The sequence below is a fragment of the Salvia hispanica genome, chromosome 3, assembly GCF_023119035.1.
Source record: "Salvia hispanica cultivar TCC Black 2014 chromosome 3, UniMelb_Shisp_WGS_1.0, whole genome shotgun sequence".
Classification (NCBI taxonomy): Eukaryota; Viridiplantae; Streptophyta; class Magnoliopsida; order Lamiales; family Lamiaceae; genus Salvia; species Salvia hispanica.
This window is the reverse complement of record NC_062967.1, coordinates 41,009,077-41,028,609: the sequence shown is the minus strand read 5'-3', so window position 1 is coordinate 41,028,609 and position 19,533 is coordinate 41,009,077. Positions and strand designations below refer to the sequence as shown.

The following is a 19,533-nucleotide window of genomic DNA, read 5'->3' as shown; positions in this document are numbered from 1 at the left end:
GAGAACAGGGAGGCGAAAATGAGAGAGAGTCATCACCGCGAAGCTTCATATTCTAATTGAATTCCATCGTCAAATTCACCACAATTCAAACCCTAGTGATACAAGAGAGAATGGTTTTCTACTTCAAGGCGCGCCCGGAGGCTGGGGATTTCACCATATTCATGGGCCTCGACAAGTATGAGAACGAGGAGCTCATCAAATACGGATTTCCTGAAGATATTTGGTACTCTTATCATTTTTTATTATTACTATAACACCTTAATTGTTCGATTACTCTGACTTCATTTCCTGGATGATGCATTTTAGTTGGTAATATGCTCTGTATACAAGCTTATTTTGATTGTAGTGCATTTATTTTTTAGCTGGAAGTTGAGTTGAGAGTTTATTGACGTGGTGTGGAATTAGAACGGATTGAGCTCTAATATTTGGGAGATTTTTAGATTGAGGGTTAATTGGGTAGTGTATGGTGAAGGGGATTGAATTTTTCAGGTTGTAGGTAGAAAGGTATAGGTTTCGGTCTATTTTCTGTAGTTCTATCATAATTTTTTTCAGTTATCACTCTAGGGCAAAATGAAATCTTGGACTTTTATATGTGTTTTGGAGCTTTAGGTCTATATTGCTATTCAAAAGATGTATGTATGGAAGAACTGCTTTTGATTTTGTTAAATGAATGAAATTTTTAGCTCAATCTAATGGATGCTAAAACACTTTGTGATGATTTAGCCTTGATAACCTTTTCTCAATGCATTCCTGTGGATTCGAAACAAGCTCTCTTGGACTGCCAAATATGCTACTAAAATATGGCCTATTGTGCTGTTCAATAATTGCTGCAGCTTACTTGACATGGATGATTTGATGCAGGTTCCACGTGGATAAGATGTCTTCAGCTCACGTTTATCTGAGATTGCACAAGGGTCAAACTATTGATGATATATCTGAAGGTGTATTAGAAGATTGTGCTCAACTAGTCAAAGCAAATTCTATCCAAGGCAAAATTTTGTTTTTCTGCATCTCGACTTTCTTCAGTGTAGCTTGTCTGTCGAACTTATGTGGAGTACCATATTTTGCTGGGACTTCTGAGTGTTTTTGTTTGAAGCAAAAGCTTGATTTGTTTGGCATATGTTTATATTGTCTAATCTAATATCATGGTTATTGCAGGAAATAAAGTAAACAATGTCGATGTTGTTTACACTCCTTGGCAAAATCTTAAGAAGACTGCATCGATGGATGTTGGGCAAGTTGGTTTTTATAATTCTAAAATGGTGAGCATTAGTCTTTGTGACTTTTATGATAACTATATGGGGTATTTTCCTACTGCTTGAAAACTGATACCAGAGGTCAAAGTAAATGTGTTCTTCTAATTACACAGGTTCGTACCGTGAGAGTTGAAAAGCGAATAAATGAGATAGTCAACCGATTAAACAGGACCAAAGTGGAAAGAACTCCTGATCTAAAAGGTTCGTATTTTGTTGTTTATTTTGCAAAAACTCTCATGTTAGACAGTAAGAGAGTCAAGCTATTCTCTACATGATTATTTTTTTCTGTGGCATGCCTTTCTTAGCTTGAAGCACATAACTAAATAGAATGCGAGTAAAATGTCTTCTAATTTCCTAATAAGTGCAATTCTTTTTGTGTGATTAGCTGAACGGGAGGCCGTAAATGCAGCAGAAAGAGCAGAAAGGAAGCAGCAGCTCCGTGAAAAGGTTAGGATTTTACCTCTTGGTATAGGCACAAGGGTTTTTCATAATTATATAAGTGAGCCACTTCTAATCAGATGCATATTGAAATGTTTCCACTGACTCTAAGTCTCTAACTAAACTAAATTTGAGGTATGCTACCTGAAGGTGCCTTGTTTGCAGTATCAATTTTCCTTATGGAAATGTGTGGTGCTCAGTTTTCCTTTGTTCTCTGATTGTGGTTGGCATAACTGTATGAAATTCTCTTTTCTCAAACTACGACCGGGTATCTAAAACATCTGGGTATTTAGTTTTCTAGGACTTGCTGATTTAACATGCTATTATATTACCCCAGGTCTGAGCAACTAAGTCATAAATAAATCCACTGCTCATATTGTTAGTCCTTACTTGACTCTGGACAAATATAATTATTTTTTCTGCTCTCTCACAGGCCTCACCACAGTAGAGCTTCTCTGGCTTCTACCTATCTATGGCACCATGAAAGTAGATTCATGATGCCTGCTGGTCATGTAATGATTAAGATGTCTTGCAACTAATTTTCTGTGGCTGAGTGCAATGATTATCACCTTGTTAATATTTAGTGAAGAAAAAAGTGGTGTATAATGTAATCTGGTTGAGATATTTCTATTGAGGTTCTTGTCCCATATCTGATGTTTATGTTCCCTATATTTTGTTACTTAAGTAAATTTTCTGGTAGATTGTACAGATATTTTGATTGCCGTAATGACAAACTAACTAATTCACTGATTGTCACTTTGAAAAGCTCTTTTGTGGCTTAGTTATGCTTATATATGATTTTATGTTTTGCAGAAGCGACGGGAGGAGTTGGACAGACTTGAGAAAGACAGGCAGGCTGAATTAAGGAGCTACAAAAACTTGATGGTAGCTGAGAAGATGACATCTAACAAGGACATAGCATCTACCAACAAGTCCCTTCAAGAACTTGAGGAAGATTTCATGTGAACATAAAATGCTTCTACAGTCCCTCAACATCCAGCCATTAGTCGAGTATATGAGTTCTTTGGCCACAAGGGGCCGAGGACCACAATGAAGTTCAAAAGAGAAAGTCCACGCGTCATCCGATAGGTATTTATATGAAATCTTGAGATATTGAAGCGCTCCCTAATTGTAGTAATAATATGTGGGGAGCAAAGATTTATATAGAGGGAACTGCCCAATTCGATCTGATTATGACGAAAAGCTTGTGTTTGGATTATGATGCGATGTTGTTTCATCGGATAATGGTATCACATTGTTGCCTTTTTTCTTGGTTAACTTTGTTGCAAGAATTCTTTGACTTGCTCAGCTTTTATGTGTAATTTCTTGCTGTTTAAGATCTATGGCGTTTTTTGGGAATTTACGTTACTTAGATCAGTTTTTGTTCGTTTGTTGTGTGTTTGCTTTTCCGGGACCTCTCTTACTGTGTAACGGGATAGGTTTAGGTTCAATCTTCACTGTTTCGTGAGTTGTGTTTATCGTCTTCCTCTGGATTTTCTGGTATGGGAGTTGATTTCGGAGTTGATTTTTCGGGTCTGTGATGGTGATAGATTCTATGTCATTATCTATTGGGATGGTTTCTATCTTCTGGTTTGGTCTTGAATATTTGGAGGTGGCATTGGTGGATTCAATGTTCATAGAAATGAGTGTTGTGATGCGATGCATATCTGAGAGTTTCTTTTGTCTTCTCGATTTATAGAGATAAATTCTTTATTTTCTAGATCAAAGTCTATCTTCTGAGTTCTTTGTTTATTTTTGGTATTCGACATGGAGGGTTCAATGTTAATAGTGAAGAACCTTAATAATTAAATTTATTAAGCATTTCATAAAACTAATCACTAATAAGCCATAAGTAATTAACAGAATGTTAAGCCATCCTCAGTAAATAAAGGCATATAGTTACACGTAATAGTACTCCATTGAATAGAAAATGACAAAATGAACAATTTAAATATTATCTTCAATCAAACAACACATTACAAAATCTTATCTTGATCTGATTCTGTGTTCGGGCTGAATTTCTTCTTCCGGATTAATTATGTTGTTATATCCTATTCATAGAAACATGTCATAGTGCAATACATGTATTTAATTTTTGACTAAAATCCAAATTTGGTCCCATACATTTGTCCTAAAAAAATTTTTGGTCCCATACATTAAGTTAGTGACCTCTTGATCCCTAATTGTTTTGGTACATTTTGGTCCCAAATAAGGTCACATATGGGACCTGAAGAGAATTTTTATGAAAAATGTACGAGACTAAAATTGGTAGTCCTAGATTATAATTAAGTTATTAAACCGATCAAACATTTTGACCGTTAATTTTAATAGAAATTGGTTATTTTGGACCAAAACAATATGTTTGGGACCAAAAGGTCACAAACTTAATGGACACCAAAAAGAATTTTAGAGCAAATATAAAGGACCAAAATTAGACTTTAGTCTTAATTTTTCTATTCCCCCTTATGCATATATCTAAAGATATTGTTTAGTAAGTAATTATTTCCATGTATTATTACGATTTAATCTGATACAGTTTTATATGATTTGGTTTATTTAATTATGGTATCCTCCTTTTGTATCTCAATATATTATAAATATGAGTAGTAGTAGCAGTAGTAATATTTGAAAAGATAAAACAAAATAATTTTTTTAATTTGCAACTCACGGTTTCTTTCCATCTACTAGTTTGTAGGAGTATTCTTTAATATAGTGAAAATATATGAAAATTGCATTAAATTAGTAAATTTGTTGGAAAAATATATATTGGTCATATCCATGCACACACATTGTCTATCTTTCTCTCTCACTCAAAAGATTTCAATCCATCGACCTTCTCTAACCATGTCTCCTTCCATGAGCAAATGGAAAAGCTCACGCAGCAAAAGCATGAAATTAGGGCAAAACGCATACTCATCATCGAGTGATCACAAATGCCTGATGCTCTGGCGAAAGATCAAAAGAGGGAAGAAGAAAAGCTCAGAATCTCCCTTTGCAACGCAGAAAACCTACGATCCGCATACCTATATGCAGAACTTCGACGAGGGCTCTGACAGCGACAACCTCTACCGATCATTCTCGGCCAGATATGCCAATCCTTCAAGATTCGATCCAAATGAATTAAGGAGATCCTCATTAATTGATGTATGAATCACACCAAATCTCAATGTATGTAATGTAATCCTAGTTTTCATGTTTTTTTTTTTTATTTTTGGTTTTCCTCTTATTTTTCCTCTTTTGTGGATAAATGTCATAAGATTTTTTTTTCTTGAAGCTTATTGTATTAGTTGTATATTGAGGAATGAATGCTCAAGTTGTGAATTCAGCTTGCTTTTTTTGCATTTGTGATGAGATGAAGATGGATGAGTGAACAATGTATGCTAAATCAACTTCAAAATATTGATTCTAGGGTATTTTATTTTGAAAATTCTGGCAGCATTCATTCATGATGACAAAAAGAGTAAGGAGTGATGTCATATTGAATAAGCAGCAAGTTAAGATTTTTGAAACAGGGGAAATGAGGAACATTCATTTCTTGATTAAAGTTGAGGGATACATGTTCTTCATCATACAATCTGGTTATTCAGTCAGCTGTAATAATAGGTAAATATCACCATTTGTTGGTTGGGAGGGACTGCATCAATGATCAAATTATGGGAGGTTCTTCTATGCTGCGTGCTTGCACGGAATCCCCTGTTTCGGGTTCTTCAGCTCGTCTCCAGCTACAAGGAAGAACGCAGTGTGCCTAGCAGGAAAAAAAGATTGGATCATGATCGTGCAAAAAAACAGAAGACCCGTTTTATCAAAGTGAGTTGGGAGATGAGTTTGTTGTAGAGTTGTGCCATTGTACGGTACCTAAAGAAGTTCATCATTTTGGTTTTGGAATCTGAATCAATATCCTTGGTTGTGTCCAGTGCCTCCTGCATGTGGTGCAACCACCTCTCAGCAGCTTGGTGAGTGACCGGGAATGGCCGGTGGCGACCAATCAGGGCAGGATGGCCTGTCCAAGGAATGAGTGCCAAAACACAATTAGGTACAACAAGTAGAATAACACAGAAAGCCAAATAATCCTATCTTGTGCAGATTTCCTAATGGTTGAGGACCTTTTTTCATGAGTAACAAACTAGCTGATCATTCAAGCTTAGCAGCCATGTCATTGTTTAGCTTCAATTACTTGAATCATCGCGTTTCAAAGCACACGTTCTCACATTGAAGACCATAATCTAGAAAGTTTATGATTTTTCCATCAAGAAGGATAGTTGTACTAAAACAAGAGAGAAGTCTCAAGCAAGAATCTTTTGATACTGAAAAGAGGAGAGACACTTTCACATGCCAATAGAGATCAATTCCATTTCAACAGTAAAATCACACAATATCTAAATAAGATTGAAATGACATAATAATTGAAGTCAAATTTGAGTCACCTCTTCTTTGGCTGAACAGTGGAGGCCCTCCCATTCTCTGTACAAAGAATTCATACTGATTTTGAATGGCATCTTCCTTCTTAGAATTTGCAAAAATTGATCGGAACCACTCTTCCTCATCATCATATACTCTGTCATCCAACATCATCATAAATTATACATCATTCAAGATATTACATTTATCAACAAATGTTTCCATGAAAAACCCTATTTTTTAAATAGATTATTTTTTAAAAACCTAAATAAGAAGGAATAATTATTGGTTTCATTCTTATTTACTTCTCCTATGCCGTTAATGAATAAACCCTACTGTTTTACTGAGGTGTGGAAGCTTCAGTTCATCCAAAAAATCCAAACTTCAACCCATTCTCAATAATGAATTTAGTGAAATACTACGATGGAATAGCGATATGAAGTAAAATTGTAATGAAAAATTGAATTTGACCTGTTGTAGAAATTGGTGGAGAGGTTGATGAATGTGTGGAGGCCGAGCTTCTCGTAGAGATTGGTGTCGTCAATGGCGAATGCGTCGTTTTGGGATACCCCGCTCCACTCCGACGCCTTTTCTTGGAGTGTCTGCATCTCTCTCTGTGATTTGATTTGTGTGGATATTTGAAGAGGGAAATGAATTGGGTATTTATAGGGGCACGTGTACATCGCGTGGGCGGCACGCTATGGAGTGTGCTGGTGGCGACACTCGCATAATTTTATACCAATATTTAATATTCTTCTCACAAATAAATTTACACTACTAATAGTAGCCACTAGTTTCATAGTTATGAAACAAGGGGCACATTTTTTATTTTTTATTTTCTGTTTTTTTAATGGAGTCGTGTACAGGATTTTTTATTTGTATATCATTTCCCATATAGTCCAATTAATTAAATTATTCAATCTAATTACAGACCCCAAATTTATAGGCCTATTGCAATTTTGACGACCCAAAGAAAATTTATCATCTCTTTTTGTGAATAGTAAAACATGGTTTTCGTTAAATGTCATAAACAAATGCTTAAATTTTATTTTTGTAATCTAAGTGGTATGCTGTCCAATTAATTTGTGATTTTTTGGGGGATTGATCATGCATAATGTGGGCACGGCGCATGTCAAAATTGAAGTTATTAAGAAAAATATACTAGTATGTTGTAATTAGAAATTTAGAATTAATTTGTTTTTGGAAATTGGAAGTAAACAATCATGTATATCTAATAATCGCATATTAATTATATGGCAGATGATCATATATATCTTCTGAAATTCTGGGTTATTTGCTGGATAAAATAAGTACTCCATGAATTACAAATTAAGACCTTAAGGCTTAAGTGATGCCATTTTTTGTTTTAAAAAAATTGATAATATTACCATTTTTAAGTATTTATACGATGAATAACAAAGACCATAATTAAGAAAACAATAGTCCAGCTGTCTTGATAACGTATCGTGTTTGTCATTTTGATTGGTGAGGACATAATGAGGCAACTGTGTTGTAGTAACTTTTAATTCTTTTTGTCATAAATATGAAAATGCATTCAAATTCGTTGTAACACACCATGAAGACATATTTTCTAGAATTTTCTTTTCTCCCATTTTGTCATTTTTTGTGGTTAAATAGTACTACGAATTATTGAGTTTATTTTACTATAATGTTTTTATTCCAATCAATAAATTGAGAGTTTCAATCATTCTAATGACATAAGTACGAGAGGGAAGTTAATTGTAATTGATTAAAAAAGTTCTATCTTACTCAATAATTTAAACTTAAAACTCATGTAAACAATCAAGTATCATCAAATGTTGTTCGAAAAAATTGAGTGATATATTTGTTGAGATAGGTAAATTTTGATGTGAAATTAATATTGGATTGCTATTTTTCTAAGATTTTGTAGATTACGTAGATTCACATCCTTGTCTCAATTTCATCTATTGATAATCGGAGCCATTTGGAAATGATGCTGCGATTTATATGCTATAAAATTTTGTATAATTTACAATTTCAAATGCGTCGAATATAATTGTGAAAAAAAATTCAGTATAAAGAGTTCTAAAATTTTCCAATTTTCCCATAGTTATAGTAATTACCTAAACTTGTTGACCCAAAATCAAATTTCAAAATAAACCATGTGTGCAATGTGCAATGTGCAATTGTGTCAATTTAGTAGAAGGCCTGGGTTTCTTTCTTAATAAAAATATTTTGGGCCTGTTTCATAGAAAAGAAATGCTTGGATTGGCCCATTAATCACACATATTTTAGTCGTTTTGTTTCGTGGATATTTTTGCCAAAGTTTATACTAGTACATAAAATTATTTAAAAAATTACTTGTTTGTACAATATAAGGTGGAATATGTAATTTTAATATAAATTATATAATAATAATACATGTTCACAGGGAGTATAATATATCTGATGTATTTTAATACTTTATTTGTTTAAAAATATAATGCTTTTTTGTAAAAAAAACACTTGATATGTATCAGTATATTAGTTGGTGGTGTGGTTATCAATACTGTTATGAATTGCACTCATTGCAATCGACAAACAAAGAGCAATGAACGTAAAACACACCAAGGAATTACGTGGTTCGATCTTTCGATCTACGTCCATAGACAACAAAATGAAACTTTATTCACCTCACTATCGAGATTACACACTCTCAGATCGAGCTCTATCCTCACTGTGTAAAGAAAGCTAAAACCGCAATAAGCTATCTATGAAACAGAGTGAATTCGCGAGAGAGACTAAGTGATTGAGTTATAACGCGCGTGTGTGTAGATCTCCTTTTATGAATGCTATGAACTAGAAACAAAGAGAGGTAGTTCATGTAACAAACTCCAGCTGTTACTTTCGCTCATCAACCTCCAACGGCTACTTTTGAGCTGACGTGGATAACCGATTTTCCAACGGCCATTTGTTTCTTGAAGTCGATCATCTTTCGCATGGACACACAACTCCACCTTCTCTCTTATACACCAAACTCATCACATTCGCATACTACAAATACTGTACAAATACTATAAGGTGGAAAATGTAATTTTAATTATAACACATAATCATGTAGTGTTAGAACAAATTTAATTGATAAGAGCAATTAAAAATATAAATTGAATGTATTTGGTTAATATAATATTGATATCTAATGCTCTTTTAATTCCTTCGAATAAATTCTCAATTCACCAAACATTTTAATGCTAGGTTTTAAAAGGAAAAATATTTTTTTGTGTTTAATTCTTATTCTTGTTAAAAAATAGGGTCACACACACTCACTAATTTTTTATTTCATTATGTGATTTTGGATGTTTTAATAATTTTAATTAAAATTTAAAATAAGAAAAAATATGTACACTGGAAAAAATAGTGTATGAAACAATCGAGAAGCAGAGCAGAGACCAAAAATTGAACCCCTAAAGCTAAAGTTCCGCCGCGAAATAAATAGCCAAAAAGAAGAGACGGCTACACTCCCAATCAAGAGTGAGAGGAGAAGCAGCAACTAGCGCCAGCAGCTGAAGCAGAGAAGAATGGGAAAAAAACCGAAGAAACCCGGCAAAGGAAAAGAGAAGACGGAGAAGAAAACTGCAAAAGCCGAGGTGAAAAAGGCGCGACGTGAGTCTAAAAAAGTCTCTCCCGAAGATGACATCGATGCTATTTTGGTATACCTACATTCTCCTTCAACTATCAATTCCAAAAAACCATTCTTTCACTTGATTGTTTATTGATTTCACACTTATTCAACTCCATTGTGATTCTGCTGAATGATTGTGAAATGGCTTCTTGGAATTTGTGCAGTTGAGTATACAAAAAGAGGAAGCCAAAAAGAAGGAAGTCCATGTCGAAGATAATGTCCCAGCACCATCTCCAAGATCAAATTGTTCGGTACAACCTCTTTCATTCGTGCCAAGTTTAATTTATAATTGGATTGGAAACTCATGTTTGAATTCTTCTTGTACGTGCAGCTAACTGTTAATCCATTGAAAGAGACCGAACTCGTGCTTTATGGTGGTGAATTTTACAATGGAAACAAGGTTTTTTTCTTTCTTTCTTTCTTGTTATATATCAGTAGAAATTGGAGAATTGACCCAATTGAGTCTGAAGCCTAAGTCAAGTTCCGAACTTTATATGTGGCATGAGCTCATACATACTTTGTCTATAAGTGGTGCTCTGGTAATGACTATTGAGGAAGTGAAGGTGTTGGTTTTCATGACAAGTGTCACGATTATATTGAATTGCATATTTGGTAATCTGTCTTATTGCGGAGATATGAGATGAGGTGAAAAGCAAGGTCCCTCTATTTTTTTTGCAAGTAATGAGTTTGAGATGATTATTGTTTATGCAGACATTCGTTTATGGTGATCTTTACCGGTTTGATGTGGAAAAGCAAGAATGGAAGTTAATTTCGAGCCCCAATAGCCCGCCCCCTAGAAGTGCTCATCAGGCAGTTGCATGGAAGAACTGTCTCTATATTTATGGTATAACGAGACTGCAAGAGAAATTATATCCTTTATTTATAGATAAACTACATTGATCTTGTTTTCTGAATGAATGACGCAATCAGGTGGTGAATTTACATCTCCAAATCAAGAGCGTTTTCATCACTACAAGGTATAGAGTGCTGGTATTAATGAAGCTTTTTTAAATATGGAATTTTGATTCTGAAATGTTCTTATAGGATTTTTGGGTGCTGGACTTAAAAACAAATCAATGGGAGCAACTGAACTATAAAGGTTGCCCTAGTCCACGATCAGGTCACCGAATGGTAAGCTGGAGCTTTCTCATTTGACATGCATCAACTTTGGGGAATTTTAATTATGAGAATTGAAAAGTCATAATGAATTTGTGCTGTCATTCTCTTGCAGGTACTGTACAAGCACAAAATCATAATTTTTGGAGGATTTTATGATACTCTTAGAGAAGTGAGGTAGTTTTCCGGTTCTTTCTCTGCTCCTGTAATACTTCTTGTTCTACAACATTATCACTTCAATATGAACTACTCGATTTATTTATGTCAGCATAAAAGTTGTATCAAACAATTATGAGCAGTATTGCTTGCATAGTGAACTCAAATTACACGTATTTGAGTGTGGATTTGCTTTAAATTCTTCCCAATCGTATTCCTTAATATTTTCTCGTCTATCTGTAAAATATTTACCCTACTGCAGATACTACAATGATCTGCATGTATTCGATCTGGATCAGTATAAGGTATTGTATCAGTTATCTTTGTAATTTGACCTTTTCAGCATATGTTCTCTGGTGCTTGTTTAGTTTCAGATTGTTAACTTAGGCATTTATTACTTTGATTGTAGTGGCAAGAGATAAAACCTAGACCAGGATCCTTGTGGCCTAGTGCTCGAAGTGGATTCCAGTTTGTTGTTTACCAAGATGAGGTGAGTGATGCATGTCGATTTAATAATATAGTACCTTAAAGTGAACTCTTTCTGTCTGCATTAAATACTCTATAATACATGTCAAAATTGTTGGTTGTAGAGATAGCAGCCTAGTTGTTTTATATCAATGTTGTTTGAACTCAATTGTTTGAGGTTATAATATATTGGATTATATTCTAACATTCTTATAATTGACTTTCCATCCCAGATTTATTTATATGGCGGCTACTCAAAAGAGGTTTCATCATCAGACAAAAAAATCTCAGAAAAGGGAAATGTTCATTCAGATATGTGGTGCCTTGATCCTAAAACCTGGGAATGGAATAAGGTATCTATGTTTCCTTCGATACTTATTCACTTTCTTTGTGAAATAAATATGATTCATAGTTACAGAATGACTTTCATTGCTGTTACATGTTAATACAGGATAGCTTTGTTTCTCTTAGATACTCTTTTTCTATTAATAATACATAGTATTTTGCACTTTTAAAAAAAAAATACCACTCTTTTAAAGAAAGCTCCTTTTCAGTTAATCTTTGATACGGATGAGTTCTATGTGACCTATTTTGTGATATGTTCTCAATTTCATAGAAGCAGAACCTAAAATATGTGCTTCGATTTTGAAGCAGAATGATAAAGTTAAAAATAGACCAATCAATGACTATATTTGTTTCTGTGCCTGACCATTTTTTGGTGTATTTTCTACTATGTTTTATGAAGTTCTTTTTATCTGAAGTTTGTTAATACTTTCTTCTCTGTCTCATGTAAAAGGTCAAGAAGACTGGGATGCCTCCTGGACCTCGTGCTGGTTTCTCTATGGCTGTCCATAAGAAGAGGGCACTGTTCTTTGGAGGAGTGGTTGATATGGAAATGGAAGGTCGATATTATGAATTTCTTTTCTTTTCACCTAGCTGATTTAAATGCTTCGCTTTCAGCAACAAAAGAATAATATTTGGAACTGAGTTTTCCCATGAAGTAGTTACGATACTTTAGATTTACAAATTGGGGTGCGAATTAGGTTCAATCATGTTTTATGGCCGCAGCTAGATTTCAAAGTATAATCTGTATTCTACAGTGCATGTATGTCCTCCATAGATTAGATGAAGTGAACAGTAAAATTGCAACCTTTAATTTTGAGGTGTAGTTTTTATATTTTTAGTACTTAATCCTCCTTTTTCTCTTATGCTAAATGAAGAACTTTAAATACTAGTAGTTACTACTAGGACTTTGTTCTCTTTGAGTCAATTAAGCTTATAAATCTGGCCCACGTTTCTGAACAGGTGACGTAATGATGAGCTTGTTCTTGAATGAAATTTATGGTTTCCAACTTGACAACCATCGCTGGTATGAACTGCTTGCTTATAAATTTAGTTATAATTATTATTTCTTGCGCATTTTGTCATCCCTTTACTTTGCTAAGGATGCTGAACCGATGATGATTTGTTCTGTGCCTTAAAAAGGTATCCATTGGAGCTGCGGAAGGAGAAGGCAACGAAACATAAGGTATTCTTGTTGGGATAGTTCCCGAGTTCCAGCTCTTTTTTTGGTCGTCTCGACGTATCCACATGCCTGACTCCTCCCTTGGTTCATGTCTCTACAGTTAAAGAAGGATTCTGACGAGATGAAAGTTGCAGAAAGGCAAAATGTATCATCTCTCGACGAAGATGAAAATTCCGATGATGATGCTGACATGGATATTGACGTAAAAACTATATCTGCTAGTTTGCATAAAAAAGTGACAGTTGTTGATAACGAAGAAGTATCTGGATCTAGCAAGAAATTCGCGGTGCAAGAATCTGATTTACCAGAGGTTTATTACATCCGTCCTGTGCCTTTCGTTTGTGTTTGATGAATTGTCTATTGAACTATTTATCTCTCGTTTGCAGATAGTGAAACCTTGTGGACGGATCAATTCATGTATGGTCGTTGGAAAAGATATGTTATATTTGTACGGTGGCATGATGGAGATCAAGGATCAAGAGATTACTCTTGATGATATGTATGCACTCAACCTTAGTAAACTGGATGAATGGAAGTGCATCATTCCGGTTGGTGTCTATCTTGCTCATGCTATCTATTTACGTTTCTGGGTTCTGTTTTGTGTTCGGGGCTATTGTACTTAAGTCCTTCTGTATCCGTTTTGTACAGGCATCTGAATCAGAATGGATTGAAGTATCAGATGATGAAGAACAGGATGAAGATGAAGACGAAGATGATAGTGAAGACGAAGACTCTGGCAGTGAAGATGACAGTGACAAATCTGAGGATGCGGATGGAGACGTGGAGGTATTTTCTCATGTCAATAGAACACTGAAAAATATGCTATTTTCACTTCTAGATTTTACAGAGACGAAAACGTGCTTTATTTCTTATTGCGTTTGCTGCAACAGATGGGGGATGCCGTTGCTATAATAAAGGGAGAAGGAAAAACCCTCCGGAGGAAGGAGAGACGGATCAAGATTGAACAAATCAGAGTCACCCTCGGCCTTTCTGATTCACAGAGAACGCCAACGGTACTTGCTGCAACCCGTTCCATATTGAGCAACTTCATTATGTCGCCAAATCTTGCATATATGTTTCTAAATTTATTTCGTTCTTAAACTTTATATGTAAAGCCCGGGGAGTCTCTCAAGGACTTCTACAAACGTACGGATATGTACTGGCAAATGGCTGCTTATGAGCATACACAGCACACGGGAAAGGTCAGTCTTAGCGTGGATCGTACAAAGATCAATGGTCCAGATTGAGTTTTACTTATTACGAAAGGAAAATGTTATGTTTGCATTCCATTGGTGTTGTTGGATTAAGGTTTTTTGGTGCTGCAGGAACTCCGTAAAGATGGATTTGATCTTGCTAAGACGAGGTACAAGGAACTGAAACCGATACTTGATGAGGTAACATCGTCTCCTCTTTCACCAGTTGATTTCAAGAATCAGCGCGTGCTAACGTTCACTCTTTCGTCGTTGACACGTTTCTGCAGTTGGCAATCTTGGAGGCGGAGCAGAAGGTGGAAGAGGCAGAGGCACCGGAGTCTAGTGGCTCGAGGAAGAAGGGCGCCAAGAAAGGCAAGCTTTCGGCCGGAAGGTGAAGAGGAAATTTGCTTAGTTGAAATTTTTTTCACATTTTGAGCAAATTCTGAATAGTGTTTGTTATATGAAATTAAATCCTTCCTTTCGGGTTTGATTTTTTGTTAATTTTGATGAAAATAGTACTCCAGTGTTTAGAAAAGCTAAATTAAACTTGAGTTATGAAACTAGAATTTTTATTTATCGGAGAATAGAATTAAATCTGTGTTGAGCAAATCTTTGTAAACAAAATTTAAGAAATCTAGTGTTTTTGGCATTGAGAGTGAAAAAGAGTTATTTTAATGTGGTTTGTATTGTTGAAAAAGAGTTATTATAGTAACAATTTGAAGAATCCGACCTAGAGGATATATTTATTCAATTTTAGTTTTCCGGCCAGGTTTTATTTTTGGGATATTTTGATTCAGTTCCCTTTTATTTTTCATTTTTTAAAAAATTTTCAATTCGATTTGATTAAAAAGCGAACTAAAACTCAAAACAATATTGTAAGATAAAATGAATGCAATTAAACAACTCAACTTTTGTTTCTAAATCCACCCCCCAAAAAATGAAATTGTGTAGCTACTTAAGTTTACAATAATTGCTTAATAAATTGAAATTATTAAATTTTACTTCGTTGACAAGTTCATAATAGTAACTTAATAAAATAAAAGTACTCATTGTAACTGTAATTAATCTCTGAATGTCCCTTATAGGATTATATTTGAAAAAAAAACTTAGGAACAAAATGCATAGCTAGCTCCAAATTCAAACATTTTTTAGTATCATGTTATACTTTCAACTCTGGTGCTCCCTTTAGAATTCTTTCTGAGACACAAAATTTTATAGTGTATCATTTGAAAAATGAAATAGAGATAAATGATAGTATTTCAAATTATAAAAATATAAGTATTACTTCAAATGAGATAATACGAAAATAAATTTTAAATAGTAGGAGTAGTACTACTAGAACTAATATTTTCGGAATTTGAATTTATTGAAAAATATTGGTAATAAATTTACCAAAAACAAAAAAACACTGATTTATTTACGAGTATTTCGACAATTTAGAACCCTAGCTAAAACCCCCAATCTTATTCTCAGTTACCGTTTCCGGCGAAGAAACAAATTCGAGACAATGGCGTTTAGGGCCAGAGAGATGATGAAGAAACTTGTGAAGAAAATCGGAGGCGAACAGAATCTAGCTCCGGGAGTGAAAGATGAGTTGAAAAAATGGGTGCCGGATCGCAAAATCGTCATGGCCCGTGCCAACCGCGGCCTCTTCGCCGGCCGCCATATCCAATTCGGCAATCGCGTCAGTGAAGACGGAGGCAACAAGTCTGTATGTTTACGTGCATATGTCATTATTTTTTGGTTTCATAGCAATCGATTGAAGGAAGGAATAATTGCTAATTGCAGTCTGATTATGTGTGCTTTCATCTCACCTTTGATCGTATAACCGTGTATGATTTGAGCTGCTATGTTTGCATAGTTTAGTGTTTGATTTTTTATGAGCTTGCTGATTTAGTATTATAAGGATTCATAAACTGGAGAGCTTACTAGGAAGAGATTTGGCTAAGTGTAGATCCTTAATGTTATTGCCGATCATCTCGATTAATTCGATTTGGGACGATCATCTTGTTTAATTCGATTTGAACTGGTGTGGTGGAGTTTACTAATTATTGTTGGTGAAGAACTGCAGAAGCTGTATTTCTCTGTATTTATGACTTTGATATTTCAAAGAAGTAAATTGATGGAAATTTTAGCTCGGTCTTGTTGAGAAAATGTCTGATGTTTGGTAACATCTATAGGCTTGATCATTTGTTTAACTATGGAGATTATTCAGTTCTAGCCATTGGCTCTGTGCTGCCTTCTTCTGAATTTCGTATATTCCCAATCTTGAATTTCTTGACTTGGCAACTATTCTAGGACGAAGAGGTGTTGGAAGCCCAATATGCAGGAGAAGCGGCTCTTCAGTTACATTCTTGATCGTCAAATCCGTGTCAAGGTGACTACTCATGCGCTGCGCTGCATAGACAAGGCAGGCGGAATCGATGAGTACTTGCTCAAGACTCCACACCACAAGATGGACACAGAAATGGGTCTTTTCTGGAAGGTTAAGATTGAGAAGATGTATCAAGACCTTGGAGGGAAGCAGGTCGTCTTCTTTGCACCTGAAGATGAGGCCAGCTTCGAAGAAAAATTCAATGAACTGAGATTAGAACAGAAGGCTGGACGTAGGGACGCCAGGAGAAAGATGTATGGTTCTGCATCCAAGCAAGAGCCAACCAAGGATGGAATAGATGCGGGGGAAGTCAGTGAACCTGCGACGTCAAAAAATGAAGATGGGAGCTCTCATACCAACTTCCATGAGCCACTGGTCGCGAATGCTTAGAGATACGTCGGTTCTGCACGTGGCAGTCTTCGACTCGTCTTCTGGCATTTCCACCAGATATGCCCCACTGCATCTCGGCAAGAATGACCAGTTCTGTTGGCTTATTACAGTGACTACATAAGTTCTCCACTTTTTGGAATGTATGTTGGAATTCTACTGCCAAAATAGTTGATGACTGACAAGTAAATAGGTTTTCTGGTATTTTCAGTAGTGTGTGTTTTTGTACTTTGCATATTTATTTCAACTCGATTCTCAAGAACATGAACTAGTTGTATGATAAAGAGTAAAGAAGTGCAATAAGTTGAACAATAATGTTAACAAGTCTGAGTGAGTAGCTGTCTCTCTTCTCTGATTATCTCTATCATCACATCTCTCGACACTCTCCACATCTATCCTTTTCCAAACTGAAACCTCCCAATCCCCACGCTGCCACCGAACTCGCCGGCGGCGGCAAGTCTCAATTCTTTGAATTCCAGAATTTGAGTTTCAAACCCACACCGACCAAATTTCGAAAATTGATGGATTTGGAGAGGTTAGATTCTTCCATGATATACAAAATGTGAAAGGTTCAATATTCCATTGAGTGAAAGCACAGCAGCAAGTATTGAAGAAAAAAAGGTTGGATTTTTTCATATCAGAAAATGGCGGCAAAATTGGGGGTTTCGAGAATTAGAAGATTGGAAGATACATTCATCCCCATATTAAGAAAATGCAACAAGACAAAGTTGTTGAAGAGAATCCATGCCCAAATGGAGAAGTTCTCATTGCTGCAAAGCAATTTCTTGCTCACAAGAATGCTGGAGATCTGCGATCAAACTGGTGAGATTGAGTATGCAAATTTGCTCTTCAAAAGAGTTGCAGACCCAAATATCTTCATATACAACACAATGATCAGAGCCTATACCCGCAACCAAATGTATCTATCAACCATCACCTTGTACAAGTCGATGTTGAGCTGCTTTGAAATTCTTCCTGATAGATTCACGTACCCATTTGTAATTAGGTCAATTGGTGGGATGCCGGATGCTTGTTTGGCGAAGCAGATTCATGGGCATGTCTGCAAATTTGGGCTGATTGATGACAGTATGGTTAAAAATTCTCTCTTGTATATGTATGTCAAGTGTGATGCAATGGCGGAGGCACACAAGGTGTTCGACGAAATGTCTGAGAGAGATGTTGTATCGTGGAACAGCCTCGTCTCCGGCCACATGAGGCTGGGCCAAGTTAGGAAGGCTCGAGCCATGTTTGATGCGATGCAGTGCAAGAACATTGTCTCTTGGACTGTGATGATATCAGGGTACACGAAAAACGGTTGTTTTGCGGAGGCGTTGGATGTGTTTAGGGAAATGCAGATGACCGGGGTGCTGCCGGATTGGGTCAGCTTGGTAGCTGTGTTGCCCGCCTGTGCACAGCTGGGAGCTTTAGAGCTCGGGCGATGGATCCATTTCTACGCGGAGAGGAGGGGTTTCTTAGCTAATACTCGCGTGTGCAATGCATTGATAGAGATGTACACAAAATGTGGAGGAGTGGGGCACGCGTTGCAGCTGTTTGGGGCGATGGAGGAACCAGATGTCGTGTCGTGGAGCACGATGATTGGTGGTTTGGCGAATCACGGGAGGGCTCGCGAAGCTATTGAGTTGTTTGAGGAGATGCAGAAGGCAGAAGTGAAGCCTAATGAGATCACATTCATAGGCTTGTTATCTGCTTGCAGCCACGCAGGTTTGTTGGAGGATGGGCTGAGGTATTTCCATTCAATGGAGAGTGGTTACGGCATGAAGCCTGGGGTGGAGCACTACGGGTGCGTGGTGGATATGTTGGGACGGACAGGACACGTCGATCAGGCCTTGGAGCTCATCAGGGGGATGATGATGAGGCCGGGATCAGCGATATGGGGCTCGCTGCTGAGTTCGTGCAGGGGCAACCGCGATCATCTTGAGACGGCTGTGGTGGCAGCGGAGCAACTCTTGGAGCTGGAGCCAGGGGACACGGGGAACCTGGTGCTGCTTGCTAATATATACGCGGATCTTGGGAAGTGGGGGGAGGTTTCGAGGTTGAGGAAGGTGATGAGAGGGGAGGGGATGAGGGGGAGGAAGCCAGGGTGCAGCCTCATTGAGGTCGACAGCGTGGTGGAGGAGTTCGTGGCCGGGGATGACACGAAGGCATGCTCGGGGGAGGTGTTTCGGATGCTGGGTGTGGTTGCTGTGCATCAGAGGGAAGAGATGTTGGATGATGTGATTGTGTTAGATCATTAGGTACGAAGGAAAGCTCAATTTTGTGTAGGTTTGAATCAACATACAGTCTATAGCACTAGTTTGTAAGAACTGAACCACAAATGTAAAGGTACACAGCTAGTTGAAGTTATAAGTAATTCATTTTAAGTGGGGAACAAAGGCAGGGAATAAGTTGGAATTAACTAAACAAATTGGAAATTAGACAATGCTATTTTTTTTAAATAAAAGAGAAAATATTTCAATTTCAAAAGTGGAATTTGAACCTTAGGCTTAGATATCTATATTCCGAAAAAAAAGTCACAATCTTAATAGCCCGCTACCATGTAGAGTTGATCCAAAATTACAATC

The 19,533-nt window shown here is 36.4% G+C and overlaps 5 protein-coding genes across 7 annotated transcripts; 4 read left to right on the top strand and 1 right to left on the bottom strand.

Annotated features, from left to right (window-relative positions):
• Positions 1-5: 5 nt before the first annotated feature.
• LOC125209495 (coiled-coil domain-containing protein 25-like) lies at positions 6-2,972 on the top strand. 2 transcript variants are annotated; one of them, XM_048109094.1, is made up of 6 exons: positions 6-223; positions 862-941; positions 1,159-1,262; positions 1,370-1,457; positions 1,642-1,703; positions 2,508-2,972. In XM_048109094.1, exons 1-6 carry the CDS (start codon positions 111-113, stop codon positions 2,658-2,660), a joined length of 600 nt encoding a protein of 199 aa, XP_047965051.1. In that variant the 5' UTR covers positions 6-110; the 3' UTR covers positions 2,661-2,972. The 2 variants fall into 2 exon arrangements, with proteins under 2 accessions (XP_047965051.1, XP_047965050.1); XM_048109093.1 differs by having other exon boundaries at positions 7-223; positions 862-989.
• Positions 2,973-5,194: 2,222 nt separating this feature from the next.
• LOC125212095 (two-on-two hemoglobin-3) lies at positions 5,195-6,738 on the bottom strand. The gene is made up of 4 exons (XM_048112142.1): positions 6,564-6,738; positions 6,119-6,249; positions 5,550-5,694; positions 5,195-5,439 (listed from the first exon to the last, which is right to left on the bottom strand). Exons 1-4 carry the CDS (start codon positions 6,698-6,700, stop codon positions 5,361-5,363), a joined length of 492 nt encoding a protein of 163 aa, XP_047968099.1. The 5' UTR covers positions 6,701-6,738; the 3' UTR covers positions 5,195-5,360.
• Positions 6,739-9,484: 2,746 nt separating this feature from the next.
• Positions 9,485-14,799, top strand: LOC125208869 (kelch domain-containing protein 4). The gene is made up of 20 exons (XM_048108364.1): positions 9,485-9,763; positions 9,900-9,986; positions 10,067-10,135; positions 10,447-10,579; positions 10,666-10,712; positions 10,780-10,866; positions 10,967-11,028; positions 11,270-11,312; positions 11,417-11,497; positions 11,706-11,825; positions 12,269-12,374; positions 12,778-12,841; positions 12,958-13,000; positions 13,098-13,307; positions 13,384-13,545; positions 13,646-13,783; positions 13,888-14,010; positions 14,113-14,199; positions 14,323-14,391; positions 14,478-14,799. Exons 1-20 carry the CDS (start codon positions 9,632-9,634, stop codon positions 14,583-14,585), a joined length of 1,971 nt encoding a protein of 656 aa, XP_047964321.1. The 5' UTR covers positions 9,485-9,631; the 3' UTR covers positions 14,586-14,799.
• Positions 14,800-15,600: 801 nt separating this feature from the next.
• Positions 15,601-17,161, top strand: LOC125211821 (54S ribosomal protein L24, mitochondrial-like). Its single transcript, XM_048111759.1, has 2 exons — positions 15,601-15,897; positions 16,489-17,161. Exons 1-2 carry the CDS (start codon positions 15,698-15,700, stop codon positions 16,952-16,954), a joined length of 666 nt encoding a protein of 221 aa, XP_047967716.1. The 5' UTR covers positions 15,601-15,697; the 3' UTR covers positions 16,955-17,161.
• Positions 17,162-17,469: 308 nt separating this feature from the next.
• LOC125216566 (pentatricopeptide repeat-containing protein At2g20540) lies at positions 17,470-19,332 on the top strand. 2 transcript variants are annotated; one of them, XM_048118317.1, is made up of 2 exons: positions 17,470-17,870; positions 17,958-19,332. In XM_048118317.1, exons 1-2 carry the CDS (start codon positions 17,596-17,598, stop codon positions 19,204-19,206), a joined length of 1,524 nt encoding a protein of 507 aa, XP_047974274.1. In that variant the 5' UTR covers positions 17,470-17,595; the 3' UTR covers positions 19,207-19,332. The 2 variants fall into 2 exon arrangements, with proteins under 2 accessions (XP_047974274.1, XP_047974273.1); XM_048118316.1 differs by having other exon boundaries at positions 17,470-19,332.
• Positions 19,333-19,533: the final 201 nt, after the last annotated feature.

Excerpts from the sequence above, each read along its gene's own strand:
- LOC125209495 (XM_048109093.1), top strand. The coding sequence starts at position 111 with ATGGTTTTCTACTTCAAGGCGCGCCCGGAGGCTGGGGATTTCACCATA. Across the intron at positions 1,263-1,369 it reads GTTTTTATAATTCTAAAATG|GTTCGTACCGTGAGAGTTGA; the intron begins GTGAGCATTAGT and ends CTAATTACACAG. Across the intron at positions 1,458-1,641 it reads AAGAACTCCTGATCTAAAAG|CTGAACGGGAGGCCGTAAAT; the intron begins GTTCGTATTTTG and ends TTGTGTGATTAG.
- LOC125212095 (XM_048112142.1), bottom strand. The coding sequence starts at position 6,700 with ATGCAGACACTCCAAGAAAAGGCGTCGGAGTGGAGCGGGGTATCCCAA. Across the intron at positions 6,250-6,563 it reads TCCACCAATTTCTACAACAG|AGTATATGATGATGAGGAAG; the intron begins GTCAAATTCAAT and ends GTTGGATGACAG. Across the intron at positions 5,440-5,549 it reads AAAATGATGAACTTCTTTAG|GCACACTGCGTTCTTCCTTG; the intron begins GTACCGTACAAT and ends TTTTCCTGCTAG.
- LOC125208869 (XM_048108364.1), top strand. The coding sequence starts at position 9,632 with ATGGGAAAAAAACCGAAGAAACCCGGCAAAGGAAAAGAGAAGACGGAG. Across the intron at positions 12,842-12,957 it reads CAACTTGACAACCATCGCTG|GTATCCATTGGAGCTGCGGA; the intron begins GTATGAACTGCT and ends TGCCTTAAAAAG. Across the intron at positions 14,011-14,112 it reads ATTCACAGAGAACGCCAACG|CCCGGGGAGTCTCTCAAGGA; the intron begins GTACTTGCTGCA and ends TTATATGTAAAG.
- LOC125211821 (XM_048111759.1), top strand. The coding sequence starts at position 15,698 with ATGGCGTTTAGGGCCAGAGAGATGATGAAGAAACTTGTGAAGAAAATC. Across the intron at positions 15,898-16,488 it reads AGTGAAGACGGAGGCAACAA|GACGAAGAGGTGTTGGAAGC; the intron begins GTCTGTATGTTT and ends CAACTATTCTAG.
- LOC125216566 (XM_048118316.1), top strand. The coding sequence starts at position 17,596 with ATGGCGGCAAAATTGGGGGTTTCGAGAATTAGAAGATTGGAAGATACA.